This window comes from Callithrix jacchus, chromosome 22, assembly GCF_049354715.1.
Source record: "Callithrix jacchus isolate 240 chromosome 22, calJac240_pri, whole genome shotgun sequence".
Lineage (NCBI taxonomy): Eukaryota > Metazoa > Chordata > Mammalia > Primates > Cebidae > Callithrix > Callithrix jacchus.
The window spans coordinates 36,576,508-36,590,673 of NC_133523.1; the positions used below are offsets into that span (position 1 = coordinate 36,576,508).

General features: G+C 49.6%; 1 protein-coding gene across 9 annotated transcripts in view; it reads left to right on the plus strand.

The window, feature by feature from the left end:
* HNRNPUL1 (heterogeneous nuclear ribonucleoprotein U like 1) overlaps positions 1 to 13,584 on the plus strand; it is a 43,281-nt gene extending 29,697 nt beyond the window's left edge. For 3 of the 9 annotated variants that reach the window (XM_035286428.3, XM_035286425.3, XM_035286430.3), the window contains exons 9-15: positions 36 to 158; positions 254 to 382; positions 7,403 to 7,571; positions 8,484 to 8,762; positions 10,057 to 10,346; positions 11,645 to 11,866; positions 12,437 to 13,584. In XM_035286428.3, the coding sequence (XP_035142319.1) occupies positions 36 to 158; positions 254 to 382; positions 7,403 to 7,571; positions 8,484 to 8,762; positions 10,057 to 10,346; positions 11,645 to 11,866; positions 12,437 to 12,553 (1,329 nt within the window). In that variant the 3' untranslated portion in view covers positions 12,554 to 13,584. The remainder of the gene's footprint in view (positions 1 to 35; positions 159 to 253; positions 383 to 7,402; positions 7,572 to 8,483; positions 8,763 to 10,056; positions 10,347 to 11,644; positions 11,867 to 12,436) is intronic. The other 6 variants (XM_035286432.3, XM_035286426.3, XM_078359775.1 and 3 more) reach the window with 2 other exon arrangements.
* Positions 13,585 to 14,166: the final 582 nt, after the last annotated feature.

The following is a 14,166-nucleotide window of genomic DNA, read 5'->3' on the forward strand; positions in this document are numbered from 1 at the left end:
AACACCTCCCCTGTCTTGTTCTTGTATTCTTGTAGATTCTGATGATGGTGGGCCTGCCTGCTGCTGGCAAGACCACATGGGCCATCAAACATGCAGCCTCCAACCCTTCCAAGAAGTACAACATCCTGGGTACCAATGCCATCATGGATAAGATGCGGGTAAGGACAGTTACTGGACTCTCCTTACTCATTTCCCACCTACCGAGTGCTGCCTGCAACTAAAACCACTTACCCTCACCACTTCCTGCCTGCAGGTGATGGGCCTACGCCGGCAGCGGAACTATGCTGGCCGCTGGGATGTCCTCATCCAGCAGGCCACCCAGTGCCTCAACCGCCTCATCCAGATTGCTGCCCGCAAGAAACGCAACTATATCCTAGATCAGGTACTTACTGATGACCATTGTGTCCTCAGGAGAAGGGATGGGATCCCTGCCATGCCTGGGAAGCCCACTCTGGTCCCTTTTTTTCTTTCCCGTAATGGTGATCGACTGCTGTGCTAGTCGGGGGGGGTCAGACTGTGTCATACATGATGTCATGTCCTAGACCCAGCTGAATCCGCACTGGGATCTAGGCCTACTTACTCAGACTCATCAGCAGCCCCAAAGAATATCAGGTGAGAACTGTTTGGCAAAATGGAAGAAGTATGGATTTCTGAGCCTGACAGACTGGGGCTTGAATCCCAGCTCAGCCACTCCCTAGCTCTGTGCCTTTGGGCAGCTGACTTTATCCTCTAAATCTCTATGTCTTTGTTGGTAAAACGGGGATCACTATAGCATCTGCACACCTGACACAGGACCTGGCACTTAGTAGCTGGTGATTATTGTTAAATACTCTGCAGAATAAGTAGAGTACCTTTAATTCCAACAGCAGTGCTGTAAGGTAAACGCTGTTACTGCTTCCATCATATTCTCTTCACAAATACGGTGACTGGCAGGTACATACCTAAGTCATATTTTCTACCTACATTTCAGTTAATAGTGGAGTTGTTAATATCAGGGGACCTGAAACCTTTGCAATTGAACATAAATATTGTATGCAGGTGCAGGTATATCCTTTTTACCAAAAAGAAGAAAAAAAAACCTTACATAGCTTTTTGTCCATATCTTTCAGCATTCTCAAAAGGATGAGTGACCCAAAAATCGTTACAGATTCCTGTGTCAGAGTAATGAGTTCCACATGGTTATTGCCTGTGCAGCGTCATACTTGACATTTGTCCTGAAGGCTTTCACAAGTAATAAAGGGTGTTTCCTTATTTTCTATATTTGGATATCTGAATAAGCCTCTGTTCCCTTCAGCCTTGCATTTGTGGTTTAAGGACCTGTGAGTGAGCAAATAATGTAAACTGAGTAACACCCTGCCCTTGTTGCCTTCCTGAAGTACTTTCCATACAGCTAGGCCTGGGTACTCGGTGACCATGAATTCAGAGAGTTCCTGATAACAGTGGAGGTGGTGACAGTGGCTTTGTCAGGATGGTAGTTGGCTTGTTGGAAAGGAATTGCCTAGAACCAAGTTGCCTTCATGTAGGAATGAGGATCCTACACAAAACAGTTGAGCACAGGGTAGTCTAAAATCCTTCCGTGGTTATTCCCCCAGTTTTCCTCACTTTGCCTGATCCTTCTTGTCAGGGCATTTTAGAATTTTAGTCTGAATTGACCCCAGTTGGATTTGTTGTTGGGAAAGGCAGAGCAGTGACACCATTTTAACACAGGATATATACCTCTTTGGACACCCCAGTCAATGTTCCCTGCCTGTCTTTTTCTTGGTTTGCTGGTTATATCAGCTGTGAAACCCATTTCAAATATGTGGCCCTGGGGGAGAATGATTATAGTCTAGAGTGGATCGTCTAACATCTCTGTCCAGGATGCTGAAGTGGCTTTTCTCTGGAAGCCAGGCCCATGTCAGCTGCGCACTCTGAAGACTTACTGTCAGCCTTCTTGGCTGCTGCTGGCTTGTTCAGGGACAGGGTCTAGGGCTGTACCAGGTATGTCTGTGGTCTTCAGGGCTACCAGCCTCCTGCTGAAGGGACATGTGGGTCCGGCCAAGTGATCTGGGCCAACAGTGAGACAGAGAACCTAAACTCTGAAGGCTGGGGAGGAGGGTTCTCTGGTTAACCATAGATTGGAGGATTGACTCGGGGCCTGAAACCATAGGCTACTCAGGCTGAGGGAGGGAGTGTAAAGTCAGTGGTTTCACCTGTTTTGGCCTAAATCCCAAAAGTGGGTTCCAGAAAACTCTGGTTATGAGAGGGAGGGAGAGGGAAGTTATGTGTTTGTGTATAGAAGGTTCAGAGCAAGCCTCTGGCCAATCCTGGCACTTCTACTCCACCAGCTTTGGCAGTGATGGGTAAGTTGATGATGCATAGCTGTCTCCTGGGCTAGGTGGAATTTCCAAAGGGGAAACCCATACTATAGGCAAAGTCCCTGCAGTTCCTGAACCTCAGCCCAGAACCATGTTTTGCCTTCACTGGTTTTTCCTGAGTGGTCAGACCTCCCCACATTTGGCTCTTCTGGGCCTCCTGTTAGGTAGGTTGGCCTCAGAAATGCCTGTCCTTGAGAGAGAAGGAGAGGTTGACTGCAGAAGCTAGGTGGGCCTGTGTAAGCCAGGATTCTGCCTTTGTCTGGCCTGGACTCTAACCCACACCCTTGGATGTATGTTATTGGGCACATGCTCTCAGGTATATTGGGGCTTTGACTTACATTCTTTGATAACCTGAGTAGCCTCTTCAGATCATTTGGGCATCACAGCTGTGGAACATCAGAGGAGAAAAAGATAGAAAAGAGGTGGACCAGGGAGGAAACCTAGGCCTCTACAGAGGACTATAGGACTGCTAAGCCACACAGCCAGTGTACTGATAGATCATAGCTCTGCTGACTTCCCAAGCAGCCATAGGCTAGAATGGTTGGGGCCATGATGGGAATTTGGGGAAGCTTTCTGGAGGTGGAATGTCTGGGTCAGGACACAGAGGATGATTAAAAGAGCCGGGGCTTTGTCCTGAAGGGAGTGGGGAGTCATGGTCATATTTTCAGCTGGAGGAATGTAGATAAATTTGCCTGGCTAGTAAAAGGCTGCAGAGGAGAGGGAAAGGGGGAGTAGAAGGCCACATTGCTTCAGGTGGCTCTTCAGGGTCTTCTGTTGGAGGTAGGAAGCCTCTGGAATGAGATGCTTTCTGGCCTTGTCTCAGAGGGCCTCAAAATAGAGTACAGAACAGGAATTGACTGGCCTGCTATGAGGCAAACAAGTTGCCCTTCTGGAGGGTTCCGGGGAGCCTCCACAGGGCCGTGTTGTCCAAACCCACCCCAGAGTAGGGCACTGCTGCCTAGTAGTTTCCTTAGAGGGCTCTTAACAGCCTAGAGCCAGGGTAGGCATCGGTCTGAATCAGGGCCAGATAGGTTGATATCACAGTCAGAACATGTCGTTCTAGTCCTCATTTGCATCCTGGTCGGCAGGTGCCACACTTTTGCCTGAAATGGAAACCTAGGGCTAGAATAGTGCCCCACAGTAACCTGCATCTTATATCTTATTTGCAGGCCTTGGAGAAGGGATGTTTCTTTCCTTCATCCCCGACCATCCCTAGAGGCTGAAGCCCATTCCATTCTTGAACTCCAGCCAGTTCTCTTCTATAAATGTGGTTCCTTTGATTAGAATTCACCTCACTCTGAGCCCAAAGCAAATTCTTTACTCATCAGCCTTCATTTTGCTCCTCAGAGCCAGCTAGGTTTCTCCTGCTGCCAGTGTGACCCTCGTGAGCTGTGACAAATGAGAGTAGACAGGGATGGGGGGCTTGAGAGAGCCTGGGCTGTCAAGTCATCACTAGTACCTCCTGTGTTCCCTCCTCCCTCCCTCAGACTGTTACACATGAAAACTTCCCATAGAGCTTCTCTGAAAAACCCAACTCTTGTCCCTTAGTTCATGTCACAGGGGCCAGGGAACACAGACAGCCACATTTTCTCTTAGAATCAACATCTTCAAGCAGGGTGGGACTAGGGGAAGCAGGAGCGAGGCAGAGGGAACCCATGCAGCTGGAAAAGCTGACCTAGCTGTTGTGCTGGTCTCATAGCAACAGCCACCAGCAGCCCCCAGCAACCACAGAAGTGCTGGGCTGGCCCGGGGGCTCTGACCTCACTGTGTTTGCTGTGGCAACAGCCACCAGCAGTTAATTCCCTTTCCTCCAGGAAAGCCAAGTATTTGCATTTCTGCTGGTGTGGTTTAGACGCTCTTCTTCCCTTCCTCAAGCCAAGAAGTAAGTGAAGGGAGGCGCAGTCTTAGATGGTGAGAGGATTCTCAGCACCTCAGTTCCAAAGTGCCTGAGAAGCCATCCCTCCCAGTCTAGCCACTTCCAAGGACAAAGGCTAGCTATTTATGAGTCCAATCTGCTCCGCCTCCATTCCTCCCATCACATGAAGCTGCAGGGACGAGCCGTCTTGGCAGCTTTGCTTCTCTCCTCTCCCCTCATCGCAATATTGAGGGGCAGCTGTACCTCATGGAGACCTCCAGGACGTGTCTCTCCCTACCCTCACACTTCAAAGGAATCAAACAGGATCACTTAGGGGCAAGAAAAGCAGAATAGTCTGGGGCCACTCTGGGCTTTTGTGTCAGAAGAAAATGAAATTTGGCTGAGGAAGCCAAACTCTTTCTTCCTGGGTCCAGATGCCACATTCTACTTTGCTTTTAGGAATGGAGTCAAAAAAGAGTAGTGGGGAGAGGAGACTTAACTTTTCCTCTGTAACTTTTCCTCTTACCTTTTCCGCTGTTCCTCTTCAAACCATTTGTGATCCAAGGGCTCTTTGTGGGCCAGTGTCTCAAGACCCCAAGAACAGTATGTGTGTACCTGTCACTCCCATGACATCCTTCTTCCTGAGGGTAGGCACTTTTCCCTGGGATCAGGGAAGAACATTTTTTCCTGGCGCATGTGTCAGGGCCAGAGGATCTGGTTAGTTTAAGCAGCTGCACCTACGGCCCAGAACTTCCAGCAGATCTGTGCTGAGTCCCTGGCCCCTGGCTAATCCACATCCAATATCCTGTTCCTTTGATCTTAAAAGAGGATCTCTTATGTCTTGTTTTTTCCTCAGGCTTAAATATTCCTTGGTACTTTCCATTGGGATGCCTCTCCTGGACAGTCAGTCCTATAGGCCTTGTTTGCAGATCCACCTTGGATGTTGACTTCTGTACTGCCGACCTCCTTGGCACTTGCCAGAGATTTTCACATCTGCAAATCCTCTCCAGAGCCGGGAGGAAGGTGATGATCCTTGTCTTTCAGATGAAGAAATTTGAGACTCGGGCTACTTCGGGGACTTTTGTCTAGAGTCTCACAAATAGTAAAGGGCACAGCAGGGATTTCAAGCCCAGGTTTCTTCCCCAAAGCCTGTGTTCATTCCACCCTGTCTTACTATCCCTCTGCTTGGGAGATCACTATAGCTTTTCTTTGGTCTGGGCTGCTTCGAGTCAACGTGACAGTATAAATATCCACAGAGTGACGACCACATCAGTGACAGCTCACAGTTGTTGAGTGTTGGCTGTGAGCCAGGACCTGGGCTTAGATGAGCGCTTTTACTCACACCAACTCATTCAGTCATAACAGCAACCAGAAGACATCCATGCTGTTTTTCCTTTTCAGGGCTTGATTTTATAGAGGAGCAGGCTGAGGCTGGGCCATCCCAGTGCACGGCCTGCTTCCCATCAAGGTGTCTCCCGCCCTGGAGGCCACCTGTGTCCCCCTACTTGAATAGTTTCTTGCACTTTGTCAGTTGCTTTATGGCCATTCTCTTACTCAGTCCTCGCCAGCTCAGGAGGGAGGCTTTTCAACCCTGTATTACAGATGAGGCCAGGGTGCGTTAGGAGCCACACCAGGACTTGACCCTACTCTTTCCACCAAGCCAGCCTGCGTCTTCAGAATACATTTTTTTTTTTGGTCCATTTGTATATGCCCCTTTTCAGACTGTTTTCCCCGTATGTGGCTTCTTTCTTGGGTCCCTGTCAGAGCCACTAAAAAGTTGTTTAAATGCAGTTAAAAACTCATGACTTCATTTCTGCTGAGTTTCCATAGGGAGGATACCTGGATAGGTGCCTGGGTCTCACTTGTAGAGGTTCAGGCTCAGGAAGTCTCAAATGAAGTGTGGGCTGCTCACTTTCTAAGTAGTGTCCAGGTAATTCAAGTATGCAGGCTGAGGCTGTGGAGCCCTGAGTCCAACAGAGGTAGGCCCCATTCCCAAAGGGCCTGGCATGGAGGGGTGCTCAGTAAATGGAAGCTGATGTTGTTACTGCTCTCAACCACGTAGGTGCCAGAGCACTGCTCTGCCAGCACCAGCTCAGGACACGCCTGTCATCACTGAGAGGAAGGGAAGGAAACATTGGGAACAAAACTGCACTGTGAAAAGCAGAGGCTCCTGACTTGTTGAGCTTGCTGGTTAGAAGCCTGTGGGTGAGGCTGATGTTTCAGAGAAAGACTGAGGGAATAAAAGAACCAATGTTGATGAAAACAAACTACAAAACTGTCCAAAGGAACTGGTCAATTAGTAGCATAGCTAATCTATAGGTATTATACAGCCATTAAAAAAGAATAATGCAGAGAAAAACTTTAGAGAAAGTTTCATGTTACACGAAAAAGAGCTTCAGGAGGATGTGCATAATACAGTTCTTTTTGTGTAAAAAATCACATAGATAGCTGGGCGTGGTGGCTCACGCCTGTAATCCCAGCACTTTGGGAGGCTGAGGTGGGCCGGTCACAAGGTCAAGAGTTCGAGACCAGCCTGGCCAATATGGTAAAACCCCATCTCTACCAAAAATACAAAAATTAGCCAGGCGTGGTGGTGGGCGCCTGTAGTCCCAGCTACTTGGGAGGCTGAGCCAGTAGAATTGCTTGAACCTGGGAAGTGGAGGTTGCAGTGAGCCAAGATCATGCCATTGCACTCCAGCCTGGGTGACAGAGTGAGACTCCATCTCAAAAAAAAAAAAAAAATCACATAAATATTTGTAAAAGTGTACATAAGAAATGTAGTGTTCATGCTCTCTGAGAAGAAGCGCTGGCACTAAGGGAATGCAGAGGTTTTTCCTCTAAACTTTATGCCTTATACTATGAATTTTTTACCAAGAGTGTATATTAACTTTTAGAATAGGGAAAAGGAATTGTAAGGCACAGTACCAAGAACAAATAGGATTAAAAAGCAAAGCCCCAACTATTAGAAATCCTTTGTCCTCTGCCTGTCTGCAGCTACTTATCTAAGCATTTCATTTGCTGAGGGGGACTCAAGAATCTTCAAAGTAAAAAAGAGCTGGTTCCTGAGTTTCTCTGCTTACAAGGAGCACTAATATCCTTCTCTCAGTCGCTGGCCTACATAATACCCCTCAGAGGAAAAAACCAACTCTTAATGTACCATCTCTTGCCTCTTCTGTTACCTTACCCTTAGACAAATGTTTATGGGTCAGCCCAGAGACGAAAAATGAGACCATTTGAAGGCTTCCAGCGCAAAGCTATTGTCATTTGTCCCACTGACGAGGACCTAAAAGACCGAACAATAAAGAGAACCGACGAGGAAGGGAAGGATGTCCCAGACCATGCGGTCTTAGAAATGAAAGGTAGGAAATGAGTGCTTCCCAAAGGAACATCACCACAGGGTCCTGGAGAGAAGAAGCTCTTGACTCAGTTTGCCCTTCCCTGGGTCCCTAATGATTTCTTCTCTGATCTTAATCTTCCTTTGCTTCTGCTTTGTCCCTTGCTTGTGTCGGGGTTTCAGGCTGGATAGGAGTGGGGCAGCACGAGGAAAAGGATGTATGGGAGCTAAAGCTGAAAGTCCTGCGTGCTCACCCTGCCTCTGGCCCCAGATGGGCTGACTGGGAGCTTCAGTTTGCTTCTCTGTAGAAATGGGGATGGTGATGCCATCTGTCTAACCTGTTCCCTGGGGTGAGGCCTTAGGGAGCTGAGCACTGTGGCTAAGTGGGTCCTTGCCACCTCTTCAGAAAAAAGAGGAGAGAGGGGGTCTTCGTTAATCCCTAACACCTAGCAGGCTGAGGGGTTGGGGCTCTGTCTACCTCTTTCTTTCTTTCTTTTTTCTTTTTCTTTTTTTGGAGACAGTCTCTCCCTGTCACCCAGGCTGTGTGCAGTGGTGTGATCTTAGCTCACTGCAACCTCCATCTCCCAGGTTCAAGTGATTATCCTGCCTCAGCCTCCCAAATAGCTGGGACTACAGGCGCGTGCCACCACACCCGGCTAATTTTTGTATTTTTAGTAGAGATGGCGTTTCGCCATGTTGGCCAGGCTGGTCTTGAACTCCCGACCTCAGGTGATCCACCCACCTTGGCTTCCCAAAGTGCTGGGATTAGAGGTGTGAGCCACCACACCCAGCTTTCTGTCTACCTCTTTCTTATTTGCTACTCCAATTTTCTTCACTTTCTCCCTTCTGGAAGGCCACTCTTCTGGGTGGAGGGGAACAGACTTCAGAAGGTACTGACCTCTTCTCCCTGTTCCTTCTGGGGCACTCTTCCTCCTAGCCAACTTCACATTGCCAGATGTTGGGGACTTCCTGGATGAGGTTCTGTTCATTGAGCTGCAGCGAGAGGAAGCGGACAAGCTAGTGAGGCAGTACAATGAGGAAGGCCGCAAGGCTGGGCCACCCCCTGAAAAGCGCTTTGACAACCGAGGTGGTGGCTTCCGGGGCCGCGGGGGTGGCGGTGGCTTCCAGCGCTATGACAACCGAGGACCCCCTGGAGGCAACCGTGGTGGCTTCCAGAACCGAGGGGGAAGCAGTGGAGGAGGCAACTACCGAGGAGGTGAGATATCTCACACACAGCACTCCCCACTTTCTGTTCCCAGGTTGGGGTTGGGCTTTGACTGCTCAGTCAGTCAGCAACTAAAGTTTTCTGAGCTCCAGCTGTGAGTTAAACTCTGGTAGAAAACTGAAACAAGTCGGACGCAGAGGCCTCAGAAATGCTCCCACTTGGTCGGGCGCAGTGGCTCAAGCCTGTAATCCCAGCACTTTGGGAGGCTGAGGCGGGCGGATCACGAGGTCAAGAGATCGAGACCATCCTGGTCAACATGGTGAAACCCCATCTCTACTAAAAATACAAAAAATTAGCTGGGCATGGTGGCGCGTGCCTGTAATCCCAGCTACTCGGGAGGCTGAGGCAGGAGAATTGCCTGAACCCAGGAGGTGGAGCTTGCGGTGAGCCAAAATCGCACCATTGCACTCCAGCCTGGGTAACAAGAGCGAAACCCGTCTCAAAAAAAAAGAAATGCTCCCACCATCCCACTCCCCCAGGCATTGCTTATGAAGCCCCTTGTCCATTTGCATGTCATAGTGCCCACTTTGTCACATTGCTGTTATTTTTGTGAACTTTCCCCCATCTAACCATGACCTCCTTGGAAATAGGGTCTAGATCAAAATCTATTGGAAATGGGGTCTACATCTTTGGCCAAGTCTGAAAAGGACTAGATGTGACTCGGTCATAGCTGTCCCCAGTGCTTAGCCGCCTCTCTTTTCAAGACAGAGTGTTGCTCTTGTTCCTCAGGCTGGAGTGCAATGGCACAATCTGGGCTCACCACAACCTCCGCCTCCTGGGTTCAAGTGATTCTCCTGCCTCAGCCTCCCAAGTAGCTGACGTGCCACCACGCCTGGCTAATTTTGTATATTTAGTAGAAACGGGTTCTTTGTTTTGGTGAGGCTCATCTTGAATTCCTGATCTCAGGCGATCTGACCTGGGCCTTTCAAAATGCTGGGGTTACATGCATAAGGCACTGTGCCCAGCCTGCTTCCTCTACTTCAGCATCTCCTTCCTGCATATTGAGCAGCTATTGAGATGCTGGGACATAGAACCCAAGACTGCCCTGGTCTCTGCCTCACCATTCTCACAGCCCAGTGGATGAGACAAACCTGTCATAAGGGCTGGGACAGGGGATTATGCCCAGGGGTCTGGGGAGTCCCAGAGGACATGCTTTGTTTGTTCACCATGAGTTCTTGCTCTGCTCCTGGCCATGCTGGCTCATAGTAGTCACCAAGACAGCCCAGTTCTCTGGGGTTGCAAGTTGGGAATGATGGTGCCTTTCATGTGGATTTCTGCAACACAGGTTTCAACCGCAGTGGAGGTGGTGGCTATAACCAGAACCGCTGGGGTAACAACAGCCGGGATAACAACAACTCCAACAACAGAGGCAGCTACAACCGGGCTCCCCAGCAACAGCCACCACCACAGCAGCCTCCGCCACCACAGCCACCACCCCAGCAGCCACCGCCACCACCCAGCTACAGCCCGGCTCGGAACCCCCCAGGGGCTACCACCTACAATAAGAACAGCAGCATCCCTGGCTCAAGCGCCAATACCAGCACCCCCACTGTCAGCAGCTACAGCCCTCCACAGGTGAGAGAATGAGTGTGTGTGTGTTTGTAGGAATTGCATGTGTGCTCTTGAACCTGAGCAGGTTAAGACATGTCCCAGCTACTGGCCTTCACTCTTACCTCTAGCTTGCCCTTCTTTTTCCCTGGCAGTGATCTTGACTCAGATGGACCCTAGACATTCCCAGATCCCCTCCAAACCCAGAAAAAAATGGAGACCTTCCCAGAACCTACTCTTCTCCCACCACCCTTACAGGGATGGGCTGTAAGCACTGATCCTCCAGCAAGTGACTTGGCTGTGTCACTAACCTCACTGAATCCCCAAGAAAGCACTTGATTGGCAAGTACATCCCTTGCCCAGGGTGAAAGGGGCTGACCTCTTTGTCTTTTGGATGTAATGACCAGGGCCCTAAGGTCGCTGAGACTTGCCCTCTGCACAGAGAGCTTCTATCCTGAGCAGCTCCTGGCTCTGGTATGCACAGGCTCCTGTAAACCAGAGAGGTCTTCAGTTACTGCATGGCCATTTCCCGAGCACTTTCCTCATGCCAGGCCTGGAAGCAGCTGCCAGGAGACAGATGGATGGTTCCCAGACCCGTCTAAGTAGAATATTTCCTAGAACAAGAGTTGGGCAGGCACAGATCCAGACCCCCAGCCCTACAACATCCTGTTTCCGTGAGCTTGGACAAACAGCTTCCTGTCTCTGGGTCTCATTTTCCTCATAAAGGCATTAGTAGAACTCACTTCCAAGGTTTGTTACGAGGAATGGGTGGTGCTATAGCTCTGGGACTAGGCAGACCTGGGGTCAAGCCCTTTTTGCTGTGTGACCTCGGCCCAGAAATTTCATCTTCTTGAGCCTCTGCTTCTTTCTCTTTAAAATGGAGCTTGTGGGACCTACCCCCAGATTCGATATGGAGATTAAATGAGTAAATGATCCATCCTGTACTTGAGAAGCACTACTGTTTCTCAGCAGATCTTCCAGTATCAACTACCACCACCTGTTGAGTGCCCAGTGATTTATACGCACAAGCTTATTGGATACTCAGGGCAAGCTAAAGGGGTTGTTCTATTGTGATTCTCATTTTATAAAAAAGAAAACTGGGATTTCAAGAAGTGCCATGTACCTTGCTTCCCCGGGTGCGTCAGAGCTGGGGTTGGAGTCCAGATCCTGCCCTGTCCGGCTATGGCATGGAGGTGGCTCACCACCTCCTCAGCCCACAAACAGTGTCCACCAGGCAAGGGAAGGGCCCCTGTGGGCCAACCACTTAACAAAGGCCCTTTTTCCATCCCAGCATTTCACATCTGCAGATTTCCTCTATTTCACAGAGCTTTGGCTTTTTTCCCTCCACTTTCCAGCCGAGTTACAGCCAGCCACCCTACAACCAGGGAGGTTACAGCCAGGGCTACACAGCCCCACCGCCTCCACCTCCACCACCACCTGCCTACAACTATGGGAGCTACGGCGGTTACAACCCAGCCCCCTATACCCCACCACCACCCCCCACCGCACAGACCTACCCTCAGCCCAGCTATAACCAGTATCAGCAGGTAGGTGCCAGACTGGGGGCCAACTGGCTGAAGAGACTTCCATGGGCCTCTCCTGGATGTGTATTCCCAGACTGGAGTCCCTGTTTATTCCTAAAAAGACAGCCTGCTGGCCTTGGCCTAGTGTTCTTCTGGTGCAGCCATTCCATTTGGTCAACAATTCTGTACTGGGTGCTAGGTAATTGGTGTCCTAGCCACCTCCACAGTGCAGCTTCTGGGAAACAGAGCAGAGGCCTCAGAGTCCTCTTTCAGCACCATGGCCAGGGGGCTCCAAATCCTGCTGCTAGTTGCTGCCCAGGCCCCTATCTATACCTGTTACTAAATCTTTTGAATATGATATCTCCTGTACTTGAAAGGCACTGGGTTGACAAGCTGAGACCTGGGCTTCAGTCCCTAATTGCCTACCTCTGTGGCATCAGGTCTTCCCAAGGTGCCTTGATTTCTCTGTCAGGGGACCTTTGTTCAGCTGTTGTCACAGCACCTATCTCTGTCCTAGGTGAGGGCGGGGCTGCTGGGAAAGCTACATGTGGGGTAGATGCAGGATAACTTGGTGTTCTTGGTTTCTCTCCACAGTATGCCCAGCAGTGGAACCAGTACTATCAGAACCAGGGCCAGTGGCCACCATACTACGGGAACTATGACTACGGGAGCTACTCTGGGAACACACAGGGTGGCACAAGCACACAGTAGCCAGTGTGACCCAGAGGCTCCCGGAGGCCCCTGCCGGCTTCCTCCACCAGCGCCTGCCTCGGCCCCTCCTCTGCCCCCGCCAGATCCCGTGGTGCTGGGGATGGGGTCATCCCAGGGCTGCCTCCCTCCAGCCCACTGCCTCCCCTCTGAGGGGCTTCTTTCCCTCCACAGGGCCAGGCAGTTTTCTCTGGATTCAAACAGGCAACAATGACCTTTCATTTTCCCCCCTCCCCTACCTTCCACCTCGTGTTCTTCCTACCTTCTTCCTTTTTGACTAAATAATCCCCCCCTTCCCTTGGTCATACAGTGAGGCTACAGTGACTGAGGGGAGAAGCCCTTCCTGTTCACTCTCCCAACCCTGCTCTACCCTCAGCTTCCCAGACCCTCATGCAGTTGGTTGTAAATTCTCCCAGGAGCTGTTTTACTGTCTACTTTTCAGGATTAAAAAAAAAATCAAAATCTTTAAAAAAAAAAGTTTAAAAAGCAAAATGGGGAGGGAGGAAGCAGTGGCATATTTTTTTGGCAATTATGCGCTTTTTTTTAATTTTTAGAATTTGTCTGTTTTTACTGTGGGTCGGCTATTGATATTTCATCAAGATAAGTATTTCTTTCCTGAGTTCAGGTGACTGAGGAAGAGCCACAAAACAAAACACATAAAACCAAACCACAGAATGATCTTGAACCTGACTTTTTATACGACATCCCAGTTCCCCATAACTTTGCACACAAGCTTCTGTGTTCAGTTGAATTGTAACTGCTTTTTGTATTTGGAGAGAGTGTGACTATTGAACTTGAAACCTTTTATTCCGGGCGTCTTGGTAGTTTCTGGCGGGATTCAGTGGGTGAGAGGGAAGAAGGGGAGGTTGGGGGCTCCTTCCCTTCAGAACTTGAAGTTTCTCCCACTGCCTCCTCTCCAGGCATCTCCCAGGTGCCAGACCCAAAAGCTTTTCCTACAGTGATACCCTTTATTTTTACTTCCCCTTGACTCATATGTTTTAACAGGATTTTAACAAACTGCACTTATTAAGAAATGTGTTTGCCCTGTTTTGTTTGGTTTTGTTTTGTTTTCTTTGAATAAATGACATGGCACCTCCTAGTGGGAAGGAAGCAGGGTTGAAACCCTGAGGTGTTACTGCAGTTAGCCGCCAATTGGCGTGGGGGGCCTTTAAGGGAAATTATTTACTCATTCATTAAACCAGCTTACTGAGGGATTCATATTCCTGGCCCTGATTTTAGTGCTAAAAATGCACCCTTAAACAAGGGTCCCTGGTTTAAATCCACTAGTTCATTTTTAAAGTGCTTCTCTGGTTCTCTATCTCTCACAGTATGAAATCCCTCCAGGGGTTTTTGAGTAAAGGGTGTGGAGCAGGCCTGTGGGTGGAGGGATGGGTGGGACTGATGGGGCAGAGACCAGGGCTGGTTTGTTCGGGATCATCACTGGGCATCTGCAGACCACCCACCTCAAGCCTGGCCTGTTTGCAGCAAATAGGACCGTTCCTGCCTCTTCTGTGGTGGAGATTCATGGGGATTCTGGGAGCTTCATGTTTCATCCAGTGTGTGAGGCACCTGCTGTGTTCTTTGGTAGTCCTGGACCTAGTTCTCACAGAGCTGCC